General features: G+C 48.2%; 1 protein-coding gene across 1 annotated transcript in view; it reads left to right on the top strand.

Moving 5' to 3' along the window:
• Positions 1 to 26,401, top strand: part of LOC124024921 (otogelin-like) — a gene marked incomplete at both ends in the record, with an annotated part of 86,757 nt that overhangs the window by 33,368 nt on the left and 26,988 nt on the right. The window contains 11 exons of the mRNA XM_046338654.1: positions 6,954 to 7,061; positions 7,897 to 8,035; positions 9,672 to 9,806; positions 11,135 to 11,281; positions 12,705 to 12,824; positions 13,590 to 13,706; positions 15,999 to 16,155; positions 17,097 to 17,123; positions 17,399 to 17,566; positions 22,806 to 23,084; positions 26,212 to 26,329. Coding sequence (XP_046194610.1) covers positions 6,954 to 7,061; positions 7,897 to 8,035; positions 9,672 to 9,806; positions 11,135 to 11,281; positions 12,705 to 12,824; positions 13,590 to 13,706; positions 15,999 to 16,155; positions 17,097 to 17,123; positions 17,399 to 17,566; positions 22,806 to 23,084; positions 26,212 to 26,329 — 1,515 coding nt within the window. The remainder of the gene's footprint in view (positions 1 to 6,953; positions 7,062 to 7,896; positions 8,036 to 9,671; positions 9,807 to 11,134; positions 11,282 to 12,704; positions 12,825 to 13,589; positions 13,707 to 15,998; positions 16,156 to 17,096; positions 17,124 to 17,398; positions 17,567 to 22,805; positions 23,085 to 26,211; positions 26,330 to 26,401) is intronic.

The following is a 26,401-nucleotide window of genomic DNA, read 5'->3' as shown; positions in this document are numbered from 1 at the left end:
CTTATAAAAAATAAAACGAATGGGAAATCATTAGTTAAAGTGCTGACAGCAGAACCCCATTTTGTTTTCAATCACAATGGGGCACCTTGTTTATGAACTAAAATGTAGACCTTTCATTCACTCCTAACTTTGTCTGTCTGTTGAACTCATTTGATCCTGACGTTGCAGGTGGAGGCAGGATCTGATACAGTCAGTATAAATTATTACACGTTATCGCAAAATCACAACGGAACTTTATCTCGTTATAGCAGGATATTTATTTTAGTGATCCGTTTTCAGAAAAGTAACGTTGAACTCAGATTGCTTGGGCATTTCCTGGTCCTCATGATCTGAGGTTATCCTGTCTCTCTCTCTCTGTCTCTGTCTCTCTCTCTCTCTCTCTCTCTGTCTCTGTCTGTCTCTGTCTCTGTCTCTGTCTCTGTCTCTGTCTCTGTCTCTCTCTCTCTGTCTCTGTCTCTGTCTCTGTCTCTGTCTCTGTCTCTGTCTCTCTCTCTCTCTCTCTCTCTCTCTCTCTCTCTCTCTCTCTCTCTCTCTCTCTCTCTCTCTCTGTCTCTGTCTGTCTCTGTCTCTGTCTCTGTCTCTGTCTCTGTCTCTGTCTCTCTCTCTGTCTCTGTCTCTGTCTCTGTCTCTGTCTCTGTCTCTGTCTCTCTCTCTCTCTCTCTCTCTCTCTCTCTCTGTCTCTGTCTCTGTCTCTGTCTCTCTCTCTCTCTCTCTCTCTCTCTCTCTCTCTCTCTCTCTCTCTCTCTCTCTCTCTGTCTCTGTCTCTCTCTCTCTCTCTCTCTCTCTCTCTCTCTCTCTCATAAACGTTTTTATGAGCTGAGACATTCCACTCATTATGAATTTGTGTAATTCTGCCCATGCAACTACCCCTTGGTCCCCCTCTCCTTTCTCTCTTCTCTCTATCACCTCTCTCCGTCTATAAATTGCTTTTCTTCTGTTGTTTATGTAGTAAACAGGTGGTGTGTAGGGTGCTCAGGTGTCGGTTAAGCCTCTTAAATAAATTCCTGCTACCACGTTTAACTAGTACCATCAACACTTTCTCATTATCACCATGAGAGACAGAGGGTTTTGCTCTTCCTCATTCTAACACGCTTCATCATCATCATAAGGGACAGAGTGTTGTGCTCTTCCTGTGCTCTCTCTTCCTCAGCGTAGTTCTTCCTGTTTTCTCTCGTCCTCAGCCTAGCTCTTCCTGTGTTCTCCCGTCCTCAGCCTAGCTCTTCCTGTGTTCTCTCGTCCTCAGCCTAGCTCTTCCTGTGTTCTCTCGTCCTCAGCTTAGCTCTTCCTGTGTTCTCTCGTCCTCAGCCTAGCTCTTCCTGTGTTCTCTCGTCCTCAGCCTAGCTCTTCCTGTGTTCTCTCGTCCTCAGCCTAGCTCTTCCTGTGTTCTCTCGTCCTCAGCGTAGCTCTTCCTGAGCTCTCTCTTCCTCAGCCTAGCTCTTCCTGTGTTCTCCCGTCCTCAGCCTAGCTCTTCCTGAGCTCTCTCTTCCTCAGCCTAGCTCTTCCTGTGTTCTCCCGTCCTCAGCCTAGCTCTTCCTGAGCTCTCTCTTCCTCAGCCTAGCTCTTCCTGAGCTCTCTCTTCCTCAGCCTAGCTCTTCCTGAGCTCTCTCTTCCTCAGTCTAGCTCTCCCTGAACTCTCTCTTCCTCAGCCTAGCTCTTCCTGAGCTCTCTCTTCCTCAGCCTAGCTCTTCCTGTGTTCTCCCGTCCTCAGCCTAGCTCTTCCTGAGCTCTCTCTTCCTCAGCCTAGCTCTCCCTGAACTCTCTCTTCCTCAGCCTAGCTCTTCCTGAGCTCTCTCTTCCTCAGCCTAGCTCTTCCTGAGCTCTCTCTTCCTCAGTCTAAAGTTTAGACAAATAGACACGTCTCAAGAGAAAGAAAATATAGACAGCCCAGCTAGCACACAACGTTCTGAGAACCATATATTTCTTAGAGCTTGGTGAGACCGTGGTTGTCCTATGGTTATTTTGCTTACAAGCTTCCACAACGTTCTGGGAATGGTGCAGGATAGTTGCTTGGCTTTGGAACATTCTCAGCACATTTAATGAACTTGACAAAAATATATATTTTCCTGGTATTTTATTACTTTAACAGAATATTTCCTTAAAGTGGTTACATTGAGTCAAATGTTTGGCAATGTTCTAGGAATGTTCTCCAACCTGTTTGACATAGGGAATGTTCTCCAACCTGTTTGACATAGGGAATGTTCTCCAACCTGTTTGACATAGGGAATGTTCTCCAACCTGTTTGACATAGGGTTTGAATGTGTTCTCCAACCTGTTTGACATAGGGAATATTATCCAACCTGTTTGACATTGGGAATGTTCCAAACAGTTCAGAGAATATAAAGAAAAACCCTTTCTCTTCTGTGGGAATTTCAGTACTTCAGCGTAACGTTTCCTACAGGTTTCTTCAGGGTTCTATTTAAAATCACGTTCTCAAATTGTTCTGAGCACATTAAGAAAACGTTCCATGAAAACCACAAGATGGCTTTAGTAACTTTCAGAGAACGTTCTAAAAAATGTTTAAAAAAAAAGACATTCCGTTCTCAGAACGTGAAGAAACATTAACGCAAACTAAGCTACTGTAGCAGTGATATTACAAGTCTTATTCAAACATTCAATGAACGTTTTCAGGAAGTTATTCAAAAACCTCCAAATTACCTATCATTTCCATTCTCAGAACGTTAATAAAACCTCCCAGAAAAACATTCTCAGAACCTCCCTGCAACCTAAAAATAAACGTTCTCAGAACCTCCCTTCAACCTAAAAATAAACGTTCTCAGAACCTCCCTGCAACCTAAAAATAAACGTTCTCAGAACCTCCCTGCAACCTAAAAATAAACGTCCTCAGAACCTCCCTTCAACCTAAAAATAAACGTTCTCAGAACCTCCCTGCAACCTAAAATTAAACGTTCTCAGAACCTCCCTGCAACCTAAAAATAAACGTTCTCAGAACCTCCCTGCAACCTAAAAATAAACGTTCTCAGAACCTCTCTGCAACCTAAAAATAAACTCTCTCAGAACGTCCCTGCAACCTAAAAATTGAATTTGACCTGTCAGGAAACATATGTGTGTCTTACATTGTGATAACGTAACCCATATAGTTGTGTACCATCCTCACTAAATACCCTTCTCTGTATTCAACCTGGGAAAAAGTTCCACATCTCAATAATGAACCCTGTAGAATTCAACTTCTGGCACTGCTTTGCACCAGCCCTCCCATCCAGAAAATGCCAACACTGCCCAAGATTTCCTCACCTTCGTATTGGGCATTCCTGGCAGAAATAAGAGCCTGTTAAAAAAAAAGATTGAAAGACTAATGCTGTCATGCCTGTCGGTTCAGGCCTTTTTAAGGCATAAGACGAGGTGGTCTGGGCTTGATCCAGCTTAAAACAATGTTCAGCTACATACAGAATAATAACGAGTTGGTGCAAAACGTGACAATGTACTGTTAAAATGTACACGTCTGTGAAATTGATATAAATCCTACTAATCCGTTGTTAAATTAACAGTTTAAGTCTTAAATGAATGAACTTGAAGTTAAAATGAGTTAGAATGTGTTGTCGTGACATCACAGTATATGATTATGACTTGCAGAATGACTATTCACCTCTGTCCTCATTATACAGGTATGCACAGTTATACACAATTCGATAAGGTTGAATTAACCGAGCTATAGAGAAAGATGAATTCATTGACTGAGATGTATTCCTAGCTACTGCACGCCAGCACAGTCAGACTGAGATGTATTCCTAGCTACTGCACGCCAGCACAGTCAGACTGAGATGTATTCCTAGCTACTGCACGCCAGCACAGTCAGACTGAGATGTATTCCTAGCTACTGCACGCCAGCACAGTCAGACTGAGATGTATTCCTAGCTACTGCACGCCAGCACAGTCAGACTGGGATGTATTCCTAGCTACTGCACGCCAGCACAGTCAGACTGAGATGTATTCCTAGCTACTGCACGCCAGCACAGTCAGACTGAGATGTATTCCTAGCTACTGCACGCCAGCACAGTCAGACTGAGATGTATTCCTAGCTACAGCACGCCAGCACAGTCAGACTGAGATGTATTCCTAGCTACTGCACGCCAGTACAGTCAGACTGAGATGTATTCCTAGCTACTGCACGCCAGCACAGTCAGACTGAGATGTATTCCTAGCTACTGCACGCCAGCACAGTCAGACTGAGATGTATTCCTAGCTACTGCACGCCAGCACAGTCAGACTGAGATGTATTCCTAGCTACTGCACGCCAGCACAGTCAGACTGAGATGTATTCCTAGCTACTGCACGCCAGCACAGTCAGACTGAGATGTATTCCTAGCTACAGCACGCCAGCACAGTCAGACTGAGATGTATTCCTAGCTACTGCACGCCAGTACAGTCAGACTGAGATGTATTCCTAGCTACTGCACGCCAGCACAGTCAGACTGAGATGTATTCCTAGCTACTGCACGCCAGCACAGTCAGACTGAGATGTATTCCTAGCTACTGCACGCCAGCACAGTCAGACTGAGATGTATTCCTAGCTACTGCACGCCAGCACAGTCAGACTGAGATATATTCCTAGCTACTGCACGCCAGCACAGTCAGACTGAGATGTATTCCTAGCTACTGCACGCCAGCACAGTCAGACTGAGATGTATTCCTAGCTACTGCACGCCAGCACAGTCAGACTGAGATGTATTCCTAGCTACTGCACGCCAGCACAGTCAGACTGAGATGTATTCCTAGCTACTGCACGCCAGCACAGTCAGACTGAGATGTATTCCTAGCTACAGCACGCCAGCACAGTCAGACTGAGATGTATTCCTAGCTACTGCACGCCAGCACAGTCAGACTGAGATGTATTCCTAGCTACTGCACGCCAGCACAGTCAGACTGAGATTTATTCCTAGCTACTGCACGCCAGCACAGTCAGACTGAGATGTATTCCTAGCTACTGCACGCCAGCACAGTCAGACTGCAGTAGAGAAGGAGTTATTATGGAAGCTTTGATCGGGGTAATGGATCCAGCGGCTTGGCGGGCCGGTAAAGAAAGCTGTTAACACCACTTTATCTGCAGGGTAACTTTACACAGATGAACCTCTAGGTTTGTGGCCAGACCATTTAATGTGTCGCTTCATTGTCTACTGTCCCCAGCCTCTCCTCTCGCTCTCTCTCTCTCTCTCTCTCTCTCTCTCTCTCTCTCTCTCTCTCTCTCTCTCTCTCTCTCTCTCTCTCTCTCTCTCTCTCTCTCTCCTCTCCTCTCCTCTCCTCTCCTCTCCTCTCCTCCTCTCCTCTCTCTCTCCTCCTCTTTCTCTTTCTCTTTCTCTTTCTCTTTCTCTCTCTCTCTCTCTCTCTCTCTCTCTCTCTCTCTCTCTCTCCTCTCCTCTCCTCTCCTCTCCTCCCTCTCCCTCTCTCTCTCTCCCCCCTCCAGGGGATATAACTGTGACCCGTCGACGCGATATTACAAGATTTTTATCATCCCTGTCGCTCTAACAGTGTGGAGACCCAATGGAACGGCCCGGACAAAGGCTGTTTCTCTCTATCTCTGAGAATCCTAATCATCTGGTTTTCTCATGTAACGAGTGTTTCTCCTTTTCATCCAGAGTTTACCCCCCCCCTCTTACCTTTTCTCATTTCCTGACTGTAGCGGTAGTTACTGGATCCAGACTGACTCTTGCGTTCCCTCTGTCGTTCAGACCTCTTGGGCACAGAGTTGGGCAAAAGATCTGGGTTGAGAGATCAAATCAAATCAGACCTACCGTGAAATACTTACTTACAAGCCTTTAACCAACAGTGCAACAATGAAAAAGTAATGAAATAACAGTAACGAGGCTGAATACAGGGGCTACCGGTACCGAGTCAATGTGGTACCGGTACTGAGTCAATGTGGTACCGGTACCGAGTCAATGTGGTACCGGTACCGAGTCAATGTGGTACCGGTACCGAGTCAATGTGGTACCGGTACCGAGTCAATGTGGTACCGGTACAGAGTCAATGTGGTACCGGTACAGAGTCAATGTGGTACCGGTACCGAGTCAATGTGGAGGCTATATACAGGGGCTACCGGTACCTAGTCAATGTGGAGGCTATATACAGGGGCTACCGGTACCTAGTCAACGGAGGGCGGTGGAGGAAACTAACGGAGGGCGGTGGGGGAAACCAATGGAGGGGGTGGGGAAACCAATGGAGGGGGTGGGGAAACCAATGGAGGGCGGTGGAGGAAACCAATGGAGGGCGGTGGGGGAAACCAATGGAGGGCGGTGGGGGAAACCAATGGAGGGCGGTGGGGGAAACCAATGGAGGGCGGTGGAGGTAACCAATGGAGGGCGGTGGGTGAAACCAATGGAGGGCGGTGGGGGAAACCAATGGAGGGCGGTGGGGGAAACCAATGGAGGGTGGTGGGGGAAACCAACGGAGGGCGGTGGATGAAACCAACGGAGGGCGGTGGGGGAAACCAATGGAGGGCGGTGGATGAAACCAACGGAGGGCGGTGGATGAAACCAACGGAGGGCGGTGGGGGAAACCAATGGAGGGTGGTGGATGAAACCGACGGAGGGCGGTGGGGGAAACCGACGGAGGGTGGTGGGGAAACCAACGGAGGGCGGTGGATGAAACCAACGGAGGGCGGTGGATGAAACCAACGGAGGGCGGTGGGGGAAACCAATGGAGGGCGGTGGATGAAACCGACGGAGGGCGGTGGGGAAACCGACGGAGGGCGGTGGGGGAAACCGACGGAGGGCGGTGGGGAAACCGACGGAGGGCGGTGGGGAAACCGACGGAGGGCGGTGGGGGAAACCGACGGAGAGCGGTGGGGGAAACCAATGGAGGGCGGTGGGGGAAACCAACGGAGGGCGGTGGAGGAGTCCATGTAAATCGTCTGGGTGGCGATGAACTGAGTAGACGAATGAATTCTGAACTAAAGTGAATAAACCGGACAGCTGTGTTTGTTTGTGTGTGTTTCCCAGATTGCTGAAACATGGCGATGAGTGTTTTGAGCCTGACGCCTGCCCCTGCCTCTGGAAGGGGAAAGAGTACTATCCAGGAGATAGAGTCACCTCCCCCTGCCATCAATGGTACGTTTAGAAACAACTCATACACCCACTTTTCCAGAGATTCAACTCTTCTCGACCCAAACAGGATATGTATCAGACGCAACACGTTTTTAGGAGACAGTGGCACCTCATTTTCTACAGTCATAAATTAGTGAATGGTTTTCAGATCATTTCCTGTACAGAAGTATGACACCGAGAGGTTTTGTTTCTTCTAAACGCCCCTCTGTATTCAACCCCTTATGAGATCGATCATATATACAGCTTTCATTTGCCATGACATTTCAAGTGTCTGAGTCACTGACAAATTTGTTGACTCAGTACCTGGCAAAACCTGCCAGTGTGTGGCCGAATTAAGACAAACTTTCTAGCAGCTAACAATTTTCCAAGGATCATTCCTGAGCTTTAGGTGATGAGTCTTGTATAGATTGTACCTACGGTGAGACTGTTCACCTGATATCCCATAACCCTCTATTATCTATCATAGAAAATCACCTCCCAGCTCTGGTTTACAGAGAGTCCTTGTATGAGGGCCGTTCATTCAACAGTCTCTCTCTCCCTGCCGAGTGAACCAGTGATCCCAGTCTGTCTCCTTTCTTCTCTGCCATCCATTTCTTCTTCTAGCAGTTAGCAAGAGAAGAGGAGAGATAGGGATCTGTATAATAGCACTATGAACGGGGATGATTCAACATTTGGCAGTTGACGAGATCCCTACTTTTTGGACGGGTGATAATCGCTGGGGGCCTCCCGTACAAAAGGCGGCCATCAGTTATGACAGAATGTGCTTACATTAAGTGGTAGCAGTTTGCTGGCAGGTTGGTACTGAATCGTGATGGTTGACACTGTGTGTCTCTTTCAGTGTCTGCCAGCATGGAACATTCCAGTGTGTGTTCCGTCCGTGTCCGTCCATGTGTACAGCCTATGGGGACCGCCACTACAGGACCTTTGATGGTCTACTGTTTGACTACGTTGGAGTGTGTAAAGTCTACCTAGTAAAGGTATGATATTTGACTACGTTAGAGTGTGTAAAGTCTACCTAGTAAAGGTATGATATTTGACTACGTTGGAGTGTGTAAAGTCTACCTAGTAAAGGTGTGATATTTGACTACGTTAGAGTGTGTAAAGTCTACCTAGTAAAGGTATGATATTTGACTACGTTGGAGTGTGTAAAGTCTACCTAGTAAAGGTATGATATTTGACTACGTTGGAGTGTGTAAAGTCTACCTAGTAAAGGTATGATATTTGACTATGTTGGAGTGTGTAAAGTCTACCTAGTAAAGGTATGATATGTGAGAGTGTGTAAAGTCTACCTAGTAAAGGTATGATATTTGACTACGTTAGAGTGTGTAAAGTCTACCTAGTAAAGGTATGGATATTTGACTACGTTAGAGTGTGTAAAGTCTACCTAGTAAAGGTATGATATTTGACTATGTTAGAGTGTGTAAAGTCTACCTAGTAAAGGTATGATATGTGAGAGTGTGTAAAGTCTACCTAGGAAAGGTATGATATTTGACTACGTTAGAGTGTGTAAAGTCTACCTAGTAAAGGTATGATATTTGACTACGTTAGAGTGTGTAAAGTCTACCTAGTAAAGGTATGATATGTGAGAGTGTGTAAAGTCTACCTAGTAAAGGTATGATATTTGACTATGTTGGAGTGTGTAAAGTCTACCTAGTAAAGGTATGATATTTGACTACGTTGGAGTGTGTAAAGTCTACCTAGTAAAGGTATGATATTTGACTATGTTGGAGTGTGTAAAGTCTACCTAGTAAAGGTATGATATGTGAGAGTGTGTAAAGTCTACCTAGTAAAGGTATGATATTTGACTACGTTAGAGTGTGTAAAGTCTACCTAGTAAAGGTATGATATTTGACTACGTTAGAGTGTGTAAAGTCTACCTAGTAAAGGTATGATATTTGACTATGTTGGAGTGTGTAAAGTCTACCTAGTAAAGGTATGATATGTGAGAGTGTGTAAAGTCTACCTAGTAAAGGTATGATATTTGACTACGTTAGAGTGTGTAAAGTCTACCTAGTAAAGGTATGATATTTGACTACGTTAGAGTGTGTAAAGTCTACCTAGTAAAGGTATGATATTTGACTATGTTGGAGTGTGTAAAGTCTACCTAGTAAAGGTATGATATTTGAGAGTGTGTAAAGTCTACCTAGTAAAGGTATGATATTTGAGAGTGTGTAAAGTCTACCTAGTAAAGGTATGATATTTGAGAGTGTGTAAAGTCTACCTAGTAAAGGTATGATATTTGACTACGTTAGAGTGTGTAAAGTCTACCTAGTAAAGGTATGATATTTGACTATGTTAGAGTGTGTAAAGTCTACCTAGTAAAGGTATGATATGTGAGAGTGTGTAAAGTCTACCTAGGAAAAGGTACCAGAGTCACATTTCCAGTACTCAAGTTCATATATTTTTCCTCGTTATTTGATAATAAAATGGGATGACTAAATGTATTGCAAGAAATCTGTGAAAGTTAGATATCCGTGTATAGATGAAAGGATTGATGAATAGACTGGCTTAGGGTTTGAATACTCAATATACACATTTCATAGTTTTCAGTGGCATAGTTCTGTCCTGGGTTAGCTTGCTATTGTCATGTTGTTTTCCCCATCCCACCTTCAGAGCAGTGCTGATCTGATGATGAGTGTGACGGCTGAGAACGTGGACTGTTACGACAGCGGCGTCATCTGCAGGAAATCTCTACTCATCAACATTGGTAGATCTTTCATTGCGTTCGACGACGACAGTGGCAAACCAGTAAGTGCATGCTCCTGCTCCTGCTCCTGCTCCTGCTCCTTCTCCTGCTCCTGCTCCTGCTCCTGCTCCTGCTCCTGCTCCTGCTCCTGCTCCTGCTCCTGCTCCTGCTCCTGCTCCTGCTCCTTCTCCTTCTCCTGCTCCTGCTCCTGCTCCTGCTCCTGCTCCTGCTCCTGCTCCTGCTCCTGCTCCTGCTCCTGCTCCTGAACCTTACCAGGTAGCTTGCCACTGGTGGTCCTACCAAGTCTGGCCACCGCTGGGATGCCTCCCAGTTTCCACTAGCGGCTCGTTACTTGTTTGCTTACTTGCTTTCAATAGGGTTACTGTAACCTACAGTGTTATAAGAAATGTTTGATGAAAATATTACAGAGAGAAACTACCCTTAACCCCTTAACCCCTGACCCCTCAGACCCAATGAATATCACATAACTATTGTCACACCTTACCAATTATGGCAGAAATTTCACCTATTTAAGACTACCTTATTCATGATCCCTGCCCTCTTCCCTGTCCTCCAGCTTGTCCTTTTCCCTGTCCTCCATCTTCACCTCTTCCCTGTCCTCTTCCCTGTCCTCCATCTTGTCCTCTTCCCTGTCCTCTGTCTTGTCCTCTTCCCTGTCCTCCTCCCTGTCCTCTTCCCTGTCCTCGTCCTTGACCTCCGCCTTGTCCTCTTTCCTGTCATCTTCCCTGTCCTCTTCTCCCTCCTCTAACTTGTCCTCCTCCCTGTCCTCTCCCCTGTCCTCTTCCATGTCCTCTCCTCTGTCCTCTGTCTTGTCCTCTGTCCTTAATGAACAATGTTTTTTATTTATTTATTTTATTTCACCTTTATTTAACCAGGTAGGCTAGTTGAGAACAAGTTCACATTTGCAACTGCGACCTGGCCAAGATAAAGCATAGCAGTGTGAGCAGACAACACAGAGTTACACATGGAGTAAACAATTAACAAGTCAATAATACAGTAGAAAAAAGGAGAGTCTATATACATTGTGTGCAAAAGGCATGAGGAGGTAGGCGAATAATTACAATTTTGCAGATTAACACTGGAGTGATAAATGATCAGATGGTCATGTACAGGTAGAGATATTGGTGTGCAAAAGAGCAGAAAATAAAATAAATAAAAACAGTATGGGGATGAGGTAGGTAAAAATGGGTGGGCTATTTACCGATAGACTATGTACAGCGGCAGCGATCGGTTAGCTGCCATAAAGAAATTAGGTAAAAAAATCACAGGGGGGCACTAACCCCGACGCCCCTGGCTCATCTCAACCTGTTCATCAGTATTGATCTAATTCCTGTCCATTGTCCTGTTTCCTGTCCTCCACCCTGTGTAGAACCCGTCCAGTGTGATCGACTGGAGGCAGGAGGTGTTCATATGGAGCGCTGGGCTCTTCACCGTGGTCCACGTGCCCGAGGAGGACCTGACCGTGCTCTGGGATCGCAAGACCACGGTCCACATTCAGGCTGGACCACGCTGGCAGGTCAGGCACCATGGGTTGTTAGTGTTCCACATTTCCTACCCTAGAATAACATGGCCCTGTCATTACAAAGCAGCTGCTGTCTCCTATAGCAGTCTTTCTCAACCCAGTCCTCTGGATCCTCCAATCCGTCACACCTTATTCAACAAATCAACTAATCACCAAGCCCTTGATTAGCACTATCAGGTCACCAAGCCCTTGATTAGCACCATCAGGTCACCAAGCCCTTGATTAGCACCATCAGGTCACCAAGCCCTTGATTAGCACCATCAGGTCTCCAAGCCCTTGATTAGCACCATCAGGTCACCAACCCCTTGATTAGCACCATCAGGTCACCAAGCCCTTGATTAGCACCATCAGGTCACCAAGCCCTTGATTAACACCATCAGGTCACCAACGTCTTGATTAGCACCATCAGGTCACCAACCCCTTGATTAGCACCATCAGGTCACCAACCCCTTGATTAGCACCATCAGGTCACCAACCCCTTGATTAGCACCATCAGGTCACCAACCTCTTGATTAGCACCATCAGGTCACCAAACCCCTTGATTAGCACCATCAGGTCACCAACCTCTTGATTAGCACCATCAGGTCACCAACCCCTTGATTAGCACCATCATGTCACCAACCCCTTGATTAGCACCATTAGGTCATCAACCCCTTGATTAGCACCATCAGGTCACCAACCCCTTGATTATCACCATCAGGTCACCAAGCCCTTGATTAACACCATCAGGTCTCCAAGCCCTTGATTAGCACCATCAGGTCACCAACCCCTTGATTAGCACCATCAGGTCACTAACCCTTGATTAGCACCATCAGGTCACTAACCTCTTGATTAGCACCATCAGGTCACTAACCCCTTGATTAGCATCATCAGGTCACCAAGCCCTTGATTAACACCATCAGGTCTCCAAGCCCTTGATTAGCACCATCAGGTCACCAACCCCTTGATTAGCACCATCAGGTCACTAACCCCTTGATTAGCACCATCAGATCACTAACCTCTTGATTAGCACCATCAGGTCACTAACCCCTTGATTAGCATCATCAGGTCACCAAGCCCTTGATTAGCACCATCAGGTCACCAACCTCTTGATTAGCACCATCAGGTCACTAACCCCTTGATTAGCATCATCAGGTCACCATGCCCTTGATTAGCATCATCAGGTCACCAAGCCCTTGATTAGCACCATCAGGTCACCAAGCTCTTGATTAGCACCATCAGGTCACCAAGCCCTTGATTAGCACCATCAGGTCACCAAGCCCTTCCTATCCTATCTACACAGAGATGTGATTGGTATCATATTGTTCAGGGCAAGCTGAGCGGTCTGTGATTGGTGTCATATTCATGTGAATGCTGTGTTCAGGGCAAGCTGAGCGGTCTGTGATTGGTGTCATATTCATGTGAATGCTGTATTCAGGGCAAGCTGAGCGGTCTGTGTGGTAACTTTGACCTGAGGACGGTCAATGAGATGAGGACACCAGAGAACATAGACTCTGCCACGCCTCAGGAGTTTGGCAACAGCTGGACGGCAGCTGAGGCAAGTGTGTGTGTGTGTGTGTGTGTGTGTGTGTGTGTGTGTGTGTGTGTGTGTGTGTGTGTGTGTGTGTGTGTGTGTGTGTGTGTGTGTGTGTGTGTGTGTGTGTGTGTGTGTGTGTGTGTGTGTGTGCGTGCGTGCGTGCGTGCGTGCGTGCGTGCGTGCGTGCGTGCGTGCGTGCGTGCGTGCGTGCGTGCGTGCGTGCGTGCGTGCGTGCGTGCGTGCGTGCGTGCGTGCGTGCGTGCGTGCGTGCGTGCGTGCGTGCGTGCGTGCGTGCGTGCGTGCGTGCGTGCGTGCGTGCGTGCGTGCGTGCGTGCGTGCGTGCGTGCGTGCGTGCGTGCGTGCGTGCGTGCGTGCGTGCGTGCGTCTGTGCGTGCGTGCGTGCGTGCGTGCGTGCGTGCGTGCGTGCGTGCGTGCGTGCGTGCGTGCGTGCGTGCGTGCGTGCGTGCGTGCGTGCGTGCGTGCGTGCGTGCGTGCGTGCGTGCGTGCGTGCGTGCGTGCGTGCGTGCGTGCGTGCGTGCGTGCGTGCGTGCGTGCGTGCGTGCGTGCGTGCGTGCGTGCGTGCGTGCGTGCGTGCGTGCGTGCGTGCGTGCGTGCGTGCGTGCGTGCGTGCGTGCGTGCGTGCGTGCGTGCGTGCGTGCGTGCGTGCGTGCGTGCGTGCGTGCGTGCGTGCGTGTGTGTGTGCGTGTGTGTGTGTGTGTGCGTGTGTTCATACATGATACAGGTGTCTATTGTCAGTCTTCTAACGTTAGATATGTGTGTGTCCAGTGTGTTAACAGCCCAGACATCAGACACCCCTGCAGTCTGAACCCCCTGAGGGAGCCGTTCTCCAAGAGGCAGTGTGGAGTCCTGCTCAGCGAGGTCTTCCTGGTCTGCCACCCGGTGGTGAGTATGGAGTATGACAGCCAGCAGCTCAACCAATGGAGGGAAGGCTGTGTTGTGAGAGTGGGTATGCATACGCATGTGGATATCTGTTTCTGGATGTGTGTGTGTGTGTTTACGTCTGTGTGTGTGTGTGTGTGTGTTTGTTTACGTCTGTGTGTGTGTGTGTGTGTGTGTGTGTGTGTGTGTGTGTGTGTGTGTGTGTGTGTGTGTGTGTGTGTGTGTGTGTGTGTGTGTGTGTGTGTGTGTGTGTGTGTTTACGTGTGTGTGTGTGTGTGTGTGTGTGTGTGTGTGTGTGTGTGTGTGTGTGTGTGTGTGTGTGTGTGTGTGTGTGTGTGTGTGTGTGTGTGTGTGTGTGTGCAGAAGAGCATGTGTGTGTCTATACTGTGACATGCAGTTTCTCCCTCTGCTGTTTCAGCTGTCTGTGTTGATGAGTGCTGGGGGAGTGGTGTGTGAGGGGGCGGGTTGGTTCTGGTTATTTGAGTCACCTCCCAGAGGCCGTTTGACTCACTGTAAAGCACAGACATTAATCAGGATCTTACTGTCTTACTGTAGGCTGTCTCACAGATCTCTCTGTGGGTTGATGTTACTGTGGCTGTTAGTATTACAGGGGCTTCTCTCAAGCCTGACATACACATTACATTACATAACCCCCTATCCTCTACATAGCCCCCTACCCTCTGTCAGCCGGTCTGCTGTCCTATCTCTTCTCCACATTACATAACCCCTATCCTCTACATAACCCCCTATCCTCTACATAACCCCTATCCTCTACATAACCCCCTATCCTCTACATGACCCCTATCCTCTACATAACCCCTATCCTCTACATAACCCCCTATCTTCTACATAACCCCCTATCCTCTACATAACCCCTATCCTCTACATAACCCCCTATCCTCTACATAACCCCTATCCTCTACATAACCCCTATCCTCTACATAACCCCTATCCTCTACATAACCCCCTATCCTCTACATAACCCCCTATCCTCTACATAATCCTCTACATAACCCCCTATCCTCTACATAACCCCCTATCCTCTACATAACCCCCTATCCTCTACATAACCCCCTATATTCTACATAACCCCCTATCCTCTACATAACCCCCTATCCTCTACATAACCCCTATCCTCTACATAACCCCCTATCCTCTACATAACCCCCTATCTTCTACATAACCCCCTATCCTCTACATAACCCCCTATCTTCTACATAACCCCTATCCTCTACATAACCCCCTATCCTCTACATAACCCCCTATCCTCTACGTAACCCCTATCCTCTACATAACCCCCTATCCTCTACATAACCCCCTATCCTCTACATAACCCCCTATCCTCTACATAACCCCCTATCCTCTACATAACCCCCTATCCTCTACATAACCCCTATCCTCCACATAACCCCTATCCTCTGTCAGCCGGTCTGCTGTCCTATCTCTTCTCCACATATTTACCTTCTTACTAAAGTTGTGTGTTATATCAGGCTGTGTGTTATATCAGGCTGTGTGTTATATCAGGCTGTGTGTTGTTATCAGGCTGTGTGTTGTATCAGGCTGTGTGTTATATCAGGCTGTGTGTTGTATCAGGCTGTGTGTTGTATCAGGCGGTGTGTTGTATCAGGCTGTGTGTTGTATCAGGCGGTGTGTTGTATCAGGCTGTGTGTTGTATCAGGCTGTGTGTTGTATCATGCTGTGTGTTGTTATCAGGCTGTGTGTTGTATCAGGCGGTGTGTTGTATCAGGCGGTGTGTTGTATCAGGCTGTGTGTTGTATCAGGCTGTGTGTTGTATCAGGCTGTGTGTTATATCATGCTGTGTGTTGTTATCAGGCAGTGTGTTGTATCAGGCTGTGTGTTATATCATGCTGTGTGTTGTATCAGGCTGTGTGTTATATCAGGCTGTGTGTTGTATCAGGCTGTGTGTTGTATCAGGCTGTGTGTTGTATCAGGCTGTGTGTTGTATCAGGCTGTGTGTTGCATCAGGCTGTGTGTTGTATCAGGCTGTGTGTTGTATCAGGCTGTGTGTTATATCAGGCTGTGTGTTGTATCAGGCTGTGTGTTATATCAGGCTGTGTGTTGTATCAGGCTGTGTGTTGTATCAGGCTGTGTGTTGTATCAGGCTGTGTGTTGTATCAGGCTGTGTGTTGTATCAGGCTGTGTGTTATATCAGGCTGTGTGTTGTATCAGGCTGTGTGTTGTATCAGGCTGTGTGTTGTATCAGGCTGTCACTACCATATCCCTATGCTAGTGGACAACAGTCTTAAAGGTTCCTTCCTGTCTCCCCCTGTCCAGGTGGACGTGACATGGTTCTATATGAACTGCCTGGCTGATACGTGCGGCTGTAGTCGCGGTGGGGACTGTGAGTGTTTCTGTACCAGCGTGGCAGCCTACGCCCACCGATGCTGTCACCAGGGTGTCACCGTGGACTGGCGATCCCCGTCGATCTGCCGTAAGTCTGCGGCTATGAGCGGGCAATGAGTGGCCAACGGGCAGGCACCGGGCACACTACCCATTCAATGGGTGGTATGGGAGTGTGTGGGACCATCTGAAATGGCATTCTGTTTTCAGGCAAATGCCCCTGAACAGGCAGTTAACCCACTGTTCCTAGACCAGTTAACCCACTGTTCCTAGACCAGTTAACCCACTGTTCCTAGACCAGTTAACCCACTGTTCCTAGACCAGTTAACCCACTGTTCCTAGACCAGTTAACCCACTGTTCCTAGACCAGTTAACCCACTGTTCCTAGACCAGTTAACCCACTGTTCCTAGACCAGTTAACCCACTGTTCCTAGACCAGTTAACCCACTGTTCCTAGACCAGTTAACCCACTGTTCCCCTGAACAGGCAGTTAACCCACTGTTCCTAGACCAATTAACCCACTGTTCCTAGACCAGTTAACCCACTGTTCCTAGACCAGTTAACCCACTGTTCCTAGACCAGTTAACCCACTGTTCCTAGACCAGTTAACCCACTGTTCCTAGACCAGTTAATCCACTATTCCTAGACCAGTTAACCCACTGTTCCTAGACCAGTTAACCCCACTGTTCCTAGGCCAGTTAACCCCACTGTTCCTAGACCAGTTAATCCACTATTCCTAGACCAGTTAACCCACTGTTTCTAGGCCAGTTAACCCCACTGTTCCTAGGCCAGTTAACCCCACTGTTCCTAGACCAGTTAATCCACTATTCCTAGACCAGTTAACCCACTGTTTCTAGGCCAGTTAACCCCACTGTTCCTAGGCCAGTTAACCCCACTGTTCCTAGGCCGTCATTGAAAATAAGAATTTGTTCCTAACTGACTTGCCTAGTTAAATAAAGGTAAATAAAATATGTAATTAACTACAGTTTATAATTTCATTCCACTAACGACCCTTTCTGTTTGTCTTTTCAGCCTACGATTGTGAATACTACAACAAAGGTACATACAGCATCTTATCTCAAACTCTTCCTATTGGTCAAAAAAAAACAACATCTAATTTCTCCAAGAATCAAATCAATGACTGAACCTCGGATGTTTATTATGCATTGCCTTTAGAATTTGTTACAAACATTTCATCACGATCAATGTGTAAGGCACTTCATTGGTTACCCACATGGGGGCAGAGTGTCTGCACAGTTCTGGGGCCCCATTGTCGATGTCAGCCATACAGCGAAGGATCCCTCATAACAGTGTTCCTCTCCTCTGTCTTGTAGTTCTGGGTAAAGGCCCCTACAGGCTGGTGACCTACAGGGAGAGGGACACGGTGCTGGCAGCCAACAGGTCCAGTGGGACAGTGTTCCCTAAGAAAGGAGACCCTGCTGCGGCTGGCTTCCTGTCCCTCTTCATGATGACCCCTGGGCTCAGCAGAGCGCGTCCGCACGGTGAGCAGCGCAGAGGAAACAGAGCAACATCACTGCCAGGCCTCGTCACACCAGTCTAATGCGTTGGTCATCTCCACGTCCGTCCTCGTCACACCAGTCTAATGCAATGGCCATGTCCACGTCCGTCCTCGTCACACCAGTCTAATGCAATGGCCATTTCCATGTCTGTCCTCGTCACACCAGTCTAATGCAATGGCCATCTCCATGTCCGTCCTCGTCACACCAGTCTAATGCAATGGCCATCTCCATGTCCGGCCTTGTCACACCAGTCTAATGCAATGGCCATTTCCATGTCTGTCCTCGTCACACCAGTCTAATGCAATGGCCATTTCCATGTCCGTCCTCGTCACACCAGTCTAATGCAATGGCCATTTCCATGTCTGTCCTCATTTTACTACTTCATCCTCCATAAATAACACTTTCTAACACTCTGCATTCCTAGGCTTCCTCCTACTCCAACGTTCAGTCATTAAAAAGTCTTCCAGTCCCTGTCCAGTCCCTATCCACTGGTCTAATGATGTCTTCCAGTCCCTATCCACTGGTCTAATGATGTCTTCCAGTCCCTATCCACTGGCCTAATGATGTCTTCCAGTCCCTATCCACTGGTCTAATGATGTCTTCCAGTCCCTATCCACTGGTCTAATGAAGTCTTCCAGTCCCTATCCTCTGGTCTAATGAAGTCTTCCAGTCCCTATCCAGTCCCTATACACTGGTCTAATGAAGTCTTCCAGTCCCTATCCAGTCCCTATCCACTGGTCTAATGAAGTCTTCCAGTCCCTATCCAGTCCCTATCCACTGGTCGAATGATGTCTTCCAGTCCCTATCCACTGGTCTAATGATGTCTTCCAGTCCCTATCCACTGGTCTAATGAAGTCTTCCAGTCCCTATCCAGTCCCTATCCACTGGTCTAATGAAGTCTTCCAGTCCCTATCCACTGGTCTAATGAAGTCTTCCAGTCCCTATCCACTGGTCTAATGAAGTCTTCCAGTCCCTATCCAGTCCCTATCCACTGGTCTAATGAAGTCTTCCAGTCCCTATCCACTGGTCTAATGAAGTCTTCCAGTCCCTATCCAGTCCCTATCCAGTCCTTATCCTCTGGTCTAATGAAGTCTTCCAGTCCCTATCCAGTCCCTATCCAGTCCCTATCCAGTCCCTATCCTCTGGTCTAATGAAGTCTTCCAGTCCCTATCCACTGGTCTAATGAAGTCTTCCAGTCCCTATCCACTGGTCTAATGAAGTCTTCCAGTCCCTATCCAGTCCCTACCCACTGGTCTAATGAAGTCTTCCAGTCCCTGTCCACTGGTCTAATGAAGTCTTCCAGTCCCTATCCACTGGTCTAATGAAGTCTTCCAGTCCCTATCCACTGGTCTAATGAAGTCTTCCAGTCCCTATCCAGTCCCTATCCACTGGTCTAATGAGTCTTCCAGTCCCTATCCAGTCCCTATCCACTGGTCTAATGATGTCTTCCAGTCCCTATCCAGTCCCTATCCACTGGTCTAATGAAGTCTTCCAGTCCCTATCCAGTCCCTATCCACTGGTCTAATGAAGTCTTCCAGTCCCTATCCAGTCCCTATCCACTGGTCTAATGATGTCTTCCAGTCCCTATCCAGTCCCTATCCTCTGGTCTAATGAAGTCTTCCAGTCCCTATCCACTGGTCTAATGAAGTCTTCCAGTCCCTATCCACTGGTCTAATGAAGTCTTCCAATCCCTATCCAGTCCCTATCCACTGGTCTAATGAAGTCTTCCAGTCCCTATCCACTGGTCTAATGAAGTCTTCCAGTCCCTATCCACTGGTCTAATGAAGTCTTCCAGTCCCTATCCACTGGTCTAATGAAGTCTTCCAGTCCCTATCCACTGGTAAAATGAAGTCTTCCAGTCCTTATCCAGTCCCTATCCACTGGTCTAATGAAGTCTTCCAATCCCTATCCACTGGTCTAATGAAATCTTCCAGTCCCTATCCACTGGTATAATGAAGTCTTCCAGTCCCTATCCAGTCCCTATCCACTGGTCTAATGAAGTCTTCCAGTCCCTATCCACTGGTCTAATGAAGTCTTCCAATCCCTATCCAGTCCCTACCCACTGGTCTAATGAAGTCTTCCAGTCCCTATCCAGTCCCTATCCACTGGTCTAATGAAGTCTTCCAGTCCCTATCCACTGGTCTAATGAAGTCTTCCAGTCCCTATCCACTGGTCTAATGAAGTCTTCCAATCCCTATCCAGTCCCTACCCACTGGTCTAATGAAGTCTTCCAGTCCCTATCCAGTCCCTATCCACTGGACTAATGAAGTCTTCCAGTCCCTATCCACTGGTCTAATGAAGTCTTCCAGTCCCTATCCACTGGTCTAATGAAGTCTTCCAGTCCCTATCCACTGGTCTAATGAAGTCTTCCAGTCCCTATCCAGTCCTTATCCTCTGGTCTAATGAAGTCTTCCAGTCCCTATCCAGTCCCTATCCACTGGTCTAATGAAGTCTTCCAATCCCTATCCACTGGTCTAATGAAGTCTTCCAGTCCCTATCCAGTCCCTATCCACTGGTCTAATGAAGTCTTCCAGTCCCTATCCACTGGTCTAATGAAGTCTTCCAGTCCCTATCCACTGGTCTAATGAAGTCTTCCAGTCCCTATCCAGTCCCTATCCACTGGTCTAATGAAGTCTTCCAGTCCCTATCCAGTCCCTATCCACTGGTCTAATGAAGTCTTCCAGTCCCTATCCAGTCCCTATACACTGGTCTAATGAAGTCTTCCAGTCCCTATCCAGTCCCTATCCACTGGTCTAATGAAGTCTTCCAGTCCCTATCCACTGGTCTAATGAAGTCTTCCAGTCCCTATCCACTGGTCTAATGAAGTCTTCCAATCCCTATCCAGTCCCTACCCACTGGTCTAATGAAGTCTTCCAGTCCCTATCCAGTCCCTATCCACTGGTCTAATGAAGTCTTCCAGTCCCTATCCACTGGTCTAATGAAGTCTTCCAGTCCCTATCCACTGGTCTAATGAAGTCTTCCAGTCCCTATCCACTGGTCTAATGAAGTCTTCCAGTCCCTATCCAGTCCTTATCCTCTGGTCTAATGAAGTCTTCCAGTCCCTATCCAGTCCCTATCCACTGGTCTAATGAAGTCTTCCAATCCCTATCCACTGGTCTAATGAAGTCTTCCAGTCCCTATCCAGTCCCTATCCACTGGTCTAATGAAGTCTTCCAGTCCCTATCCACTGGTCTAATGAAGTCTTCCAGTCCCTATCCACTGGTCTAATGAAGTCTTCCAGTCCCTATCCAGTCCCTATCCACTGGTCTAATGAAGTCTTCCAGTCCCTATCCAGTCCCTATCCACTGGTCTAATGAAGTCTTCCAGTCCCTATCCAGTCCCTATACACTGGTCTAATGAAGTCTTCCAGTCCCTATCCAGTCCCTATCCACTGGTCTAATGAAGTCTTCCAGTCCCTATCCAGTCCCTGTCCACTGGTCTAATGAAGTCTTCCAGTCCCTATACAGTACCTATCCACTGGTCTAATGAAGTCTTCCAGTCCCTATCCAGTCCCTATCCACTGGTCTAATGAAGTCTTCCAGTCCCTATCCACTGGTCTAATGAAGTGTTCCAGTCCCTATCCAGTCCCTATCCACTGGTCTAATGAAGTCTTCCAGTCCCTATCCACTGGTCTAATGATGTCTTCCAGTCCCTATCCACTGGTCTAATGAAGTCTTCCAGTCCCTATCCACTGGTCTAATGAAGTCTTCCAGTCCCTATCCACTGGTCTAATGAATTCTTCCAGTCCCTATCCAGTCCCCATCCACTGGTCTAATGAAGTCTTCCAGTCCCTATCCACTGGTCTAATGAAGTCTTCCAGTCCCTATCCACTGGTCTAATGATGTCTTCCAGTCCCTATCCAGTCCCTATACACTGGTCTAATGAAGTCTTCCAGTCCCTATCCAGTCCCTATCCACTGGTCTAATGAAGTCTTCCAGTCCCTATCCAGTCCCTATCCACTGGTCTAATGAAGTCTTCCAGTCCCTATCCACTGGTCTAATGAAGTCTTCCAGTCCCTATCCACTGGTCTAATGAAGTCTTCCAGTCCCTATCCAGTCCCTATCCACTGGTCTAATGAAGTCTTCCAGTCCCTATCCACTGGACTAATGAAGTCTTCCAGTCCCTATCCACTGGTCTAATGAAGTCTTCCAGTCCCTATCCACTGGTCTAATGAAGTCTTCCAGTCCCTATCCAGTCCCTATCCACTGGTCTAATGAAGTCTTCCAGTCCCTATCCAGTCCCTATCCAGTCCCTATCCACTGGTCTAATGAAGTGTTCCAGTCCCTATCCACTGGTCTAATGAAGTCTTCCAGTCCCTGTCCACTGGTCTAATGAAGTCTTCCAGTCCCTATCCACTGGTCTAATGAAGTCTTCCAATCCCTATCCACTGGTCTAATGAAGTCTTCCAGTCCCTGTCCACTGGTCTAATGAAGTCTTCCAGTCCCTATCCACTGGTCTAATGAAGTCTTCCAGTCCCTATCCAGTCCCTATCCACTGGTCTAATGAAGTATTCCAGTCCCTATCCAGTCCCTATCCTCTGGTCTAATGAAGTCTTCCAGTCCCTATCCAGTCCCTATCCACTGGTCTAATGAAGTATTCCAGTCCCTATCCAGTCCATATCCAGTCTCTATCCACTGGTCTAAGGAAGTCTTCCAGTCCCTGTTCAGTCCCTATCCAGTTCCTATCCAGTCCCTGTCCACTGGTCTAATGACGTCTTCCAGTCCCTGTCCACTGGTCTAATGAAGTCTTCCAGTCGCTATCCAGTCCCTATCCAGTCCCTATCCAGTCCCTGTCCTCTGGTCTAATGAATTCTTCTAGTCCCTATCCAGTCCCTATCCACTGGTCTAATGAAGTCTTCTAGTCCCTATCCAGTCCCTGTCCTCTGGTCTAATGAAGTCTTCTAGTCCCTATCCATATCCAGTTCTTATCCAGTCCCTATCCACTGGTCTAATGAAGTCTTCCAGTCCCTGTTCAGTCCCTACCCAGTCCCTATCCTCTGGTCTAATTAAGTGTTTTAGCTAGGCTAGACTGTTTTAGCTAGCCTAGACTGTTTTATCTAGCCTAGTGTTCTACATTTATCTGACCACTAAGGTGCTAGCCTGACCTGGGTCACATACGGTACCCAGGCGTAAAGAGCTCAAATAGTTTTTTTAACCTTTATTTAACCAGAAAATACCCTTGATGTTGAGATTCCTAAATTGGTGATCAACTTTTCCTCTAGACACGTCCTTGGTGTCGTTCGAGGCGTCCGATCGGCCCAACTACTTCCTGGCTGTGGACAGCAGTGGCCATCTCACGCTGACCAAGTGGGAGGAGAGTGAAGCATTCTGGGCCGCGGCTACCTTCACGCTGCACCGTGACACCTGGATCCAGGGTTACGATTCTCTGGAGGCTTTGGCCAGACCGGGATTCTTCCTCCACTACATGCTGTCCTGGATTCACCTCATGAAGTACAAACACACGGACAGATCCCGCAAGGCCACACTCTTCAAACTGACAGGTACGTGGGATGCACTGGAAAAGGACCCATTAAAGGATTATGCCAGTTCTGGACTTACTAGGTTCACACATCTAGTTTTTCTGGATCTATGTCAAGTAATGAAATGGGAAAAAATGGCACAGCACCCATTTTGGGAGGGGGTGTGGATGACCGCAGTCTTCTAAATCTCCAGGATTTAGAAAATATTCCCACAATTAGCTATTTTGCAAGTGAATGTAAGGTAATGTTGTGCCTCATGATCATACAACAGGTAGGCCTCGTTGAAAATCCTTCCACAATTAGGAAACATACACTGGGAAGGTTTACATGGGAAGGGAAAAGAAGAGCTATGGAAATGAAAAGTGAAAGGTTTCCTTGTCGAATGAGATTCCATTTATACCATCTATTTTGACATTATATATATTTTTAAAATTAAAACTGCCACTTGTGACCATTTAATGGTCTTCTTATGGTCTTCTAGCTTTTGGTCGAACTCCTCGAGCTTTTGCCATGTTGTGCTTGTCCCCTCCGATGCAACCCAATACTTACTGTATGTATCAGAGATGGTTGACAGCTGAGGTTCAGAGACAAAGACTTTGTAGTTTAGGCTACTAACCCCTGGTCTAACCTCCTGCTGCAGCCCCTCCACCCTGCCAACCCCCACAACCCCCTAACCATGGCCCCACCAACGTGCGTACTCGGTTTGTAAAAACACCCATTTAGCCCCCTAATGGGCTCTTTGTGAGGGCCGCCATGTTTTGCACTGTAATGACAAGCCCTCTGCAGCTGTCGCCCGGCACACTCCCACCTCGCAACAGAACGACAGATATTGTCAGTGGCAAGTGGCGAGTGGCTGATGTGTGCCTTTAATCACAGACATGTTGAGATATGGAGGGATGGAAGGGCGGCGTGCCAGGTCAGCGTCAGACCAGGGCCCCCCAGACCAGGGCCCCCCAGACCAGGGCCCCCCAGATCAGGCCCCCCAGATCAGGGCCCCCAGACCAGGCCCCCCAGATCAGGGCCCCCAGACCAGGCCCCCCAGATCAGGGCCCCCAGACCAGGCCCCCCAGACCAGGCCCCCACCAGATCAGGGTCCCCAAAGGCACCACGGATGTTCCAAAATTAAAAACCGAGCAGCCCTTCCAGTATACGGCTTCCAGAGAAGGAGCTTTGCCCTGGCTAATGCCCAGTGGTCTTTGACTGGGGGGAAGAGAGAACAGAGAGAGGGTGGTCAGACACTAGGCAGGGTTTTGGAGAGTATTTCTGTTCATAATCTAGTAAAGTGATTTGTGAATCATAGTTCAGGCCCAGATGTATGTCAGAGTTAGTGAGGTCTAGAGAGTCCTGATCTCTTTCTGTCTCCACAGTTTGCTGCTCCCGATGCAGGCTGGGTAATTACTGGGGATAAAAATATGTCAGCCATTTGTTTTAGGAGCATAGCAGAGTCCACACAGGCTGGCAGAAACAGATAGGGTTACTCTCTGACAGCAGTGGATGCCGGACATAGTTGACCAGGAGAGTCCAGAGAGGTTAAGCAGAGTCCAGACGATAGTCGACCAGGAGACCAGGATAGGTCCAGAGAGGTTATGCAGAGTCCAGACAATAGTCTACTAGGAGAGTCCAGAGAGGTTAAGCAGAGTCCAGACGATAGTCGACCAGGAGACCAGGATAGGTCCAGAGAGGTTATGCAGAGTCCAGACGATAGTCGACCAGGAGAGGTCCAGAGAGGTTAAGCAGAGTCCAGACAATAGTCTACCAGGAGAGTCCAGAGAGGTTAAGCAGAGTCCAGACGATAGTCGACCAGGAGACCAGGAGAGGTCCAGAGAGGTTAAGCAGAGTCCAGACGATAGTCGACCAGGAGAGGTCCAGAGAGGTTAGGCAGAGTCCAGACGATAGTCGACCAGGAGACCAGGAGAGGTCCAGAGAGGTTAGGCAGAGTCCAGGCAATAGTCGACCAGGAGACCAGGAGAGGTCCAGAGAGGTTAGGCAGAGTCCAGGCAATAGTCGACCAGGAGACCAGGAGAGGTCCAGAGAGGTTAAGCAGAGTCCAGACGATAGTCGACCAGGAGACCAGGAGAGGTCCAGAGAGGTTATGCAGAGTCCAGACGATAGTCGACCAGGAGAGGTCCAGAGAGGTTAAGCAGAGTCCAGACAATAGTCTACCAGGAGAGTCCAGAGAGGTTAAGCAGAGTCCAGACGATAGTCGACCAGGAGACCAGGAGAGGTCCAGAGAGGTTAAGCAGAGTCCAGACGATAGTCGACCAGGAGAGGTCCAGAGAGGTTAGGCAGAGTCCAGACGATAGTCGACCAGGAGACCAGGAGAGGTCCAGAGAGGTTAGGCAGAGTCCAGGCAATAGTCGACCAGGAGACCAGGAGAGGTCCAGAGAGGTTAGGCAGAGTCCAGGCAATAGTCGACCAGGAGACCAGGAGAGGTCCAGAGAGGTTAAGCAGAGTCCAGGCAATAGTCGACCAGGAGACCAGGAGAGGTCCAGAGAGGTTAGGCAGAGTCCAGACAATAGTCGACCAGGAGAGGTCCAGAGAGATTAAGCAGAGTCCAGGCAATAGTCGACCAGGAGACCAGGAGAGGTCCAGAGAGGTTAAGCAGAGTCCAGACGATAGTCGACCAGGAGACCAGGAGAGGTCCAGAGAGGTTAAGCAGAGTCCAGACGATAGTCGACCAGGAGACCAGGAGAGGTCCAGAGAGGTTAGGCAGAGTCCAGACAATAGTCGACCAGGAGACCAGGAGAGGTCCAGAGAGGTTAAGCAGAGTCCAGACGATAGTCGACCAGGAGAGGTCCAGAGAGGTTAAGCAGAGTCCAGACGATAGTCGACCAGGAGACCAGGAGAGGTCCAGACAGGTTAAGCAGAGTCCAGACGATAGTCGACCAGGAGAACAGGAGAGGTCCAGAGAGGTTAAGCAGAGTCCAGACGATAGTCGACCAGGAGACCAGGAGAGGTCCAGAGAGGTTAGGCAGAGTCCAGACAATAGTCGATCTAGAACTCAACTCACTTCATTTATTTCTCTTTTTTAAATGTACCTCTTTTCTAGGAGACTCTGTAATATGATTGAAATTCACAAACACAAGTATACTTATTCCCATGTTTCATCCAAACCAGTGGTTTCTGTAAAGTGTGTATTTTCCCACAGGCCCTGGTCCAGACACCCCTACGGGTCCTAAGTGCCAGTGGAGGTATGAGTTGTGTGTGAGCCCCTGCTTCAGGACCTGCAGTGACCCCTCGGGGGAGGCATGTGGCACCGTTCCAAAGTAAGGCAGCACAAGGTGACACTACGGATGCATCCTAAATGACACCCTGTTCTCTATATAATGCACTATATA

This window comes from Oncorhynchus gorbuscha, unplaced genomic scaffold, assembly GCF_021184085.1.
Source record: "Oncorhynchus gorbuscha isolate QuinsamMale2020 ecotype Even-year unplaced genomic scaffold, OgorEven_v1.0 Un_scaffold_2076, whole genome shotgun sequence".
Taxonomy (NCBI): Eukaryota; Metazoa; Chordata; class Actinopteri; order Salmoniformes; family Salmonidae; genus Oncorhynchus; species Oncorhynchus gorbuscha.
Note: the sequence above shows the minus strand (reverse complement) of the source record. Positions and strands in the feature narration are given on the sequence as shown.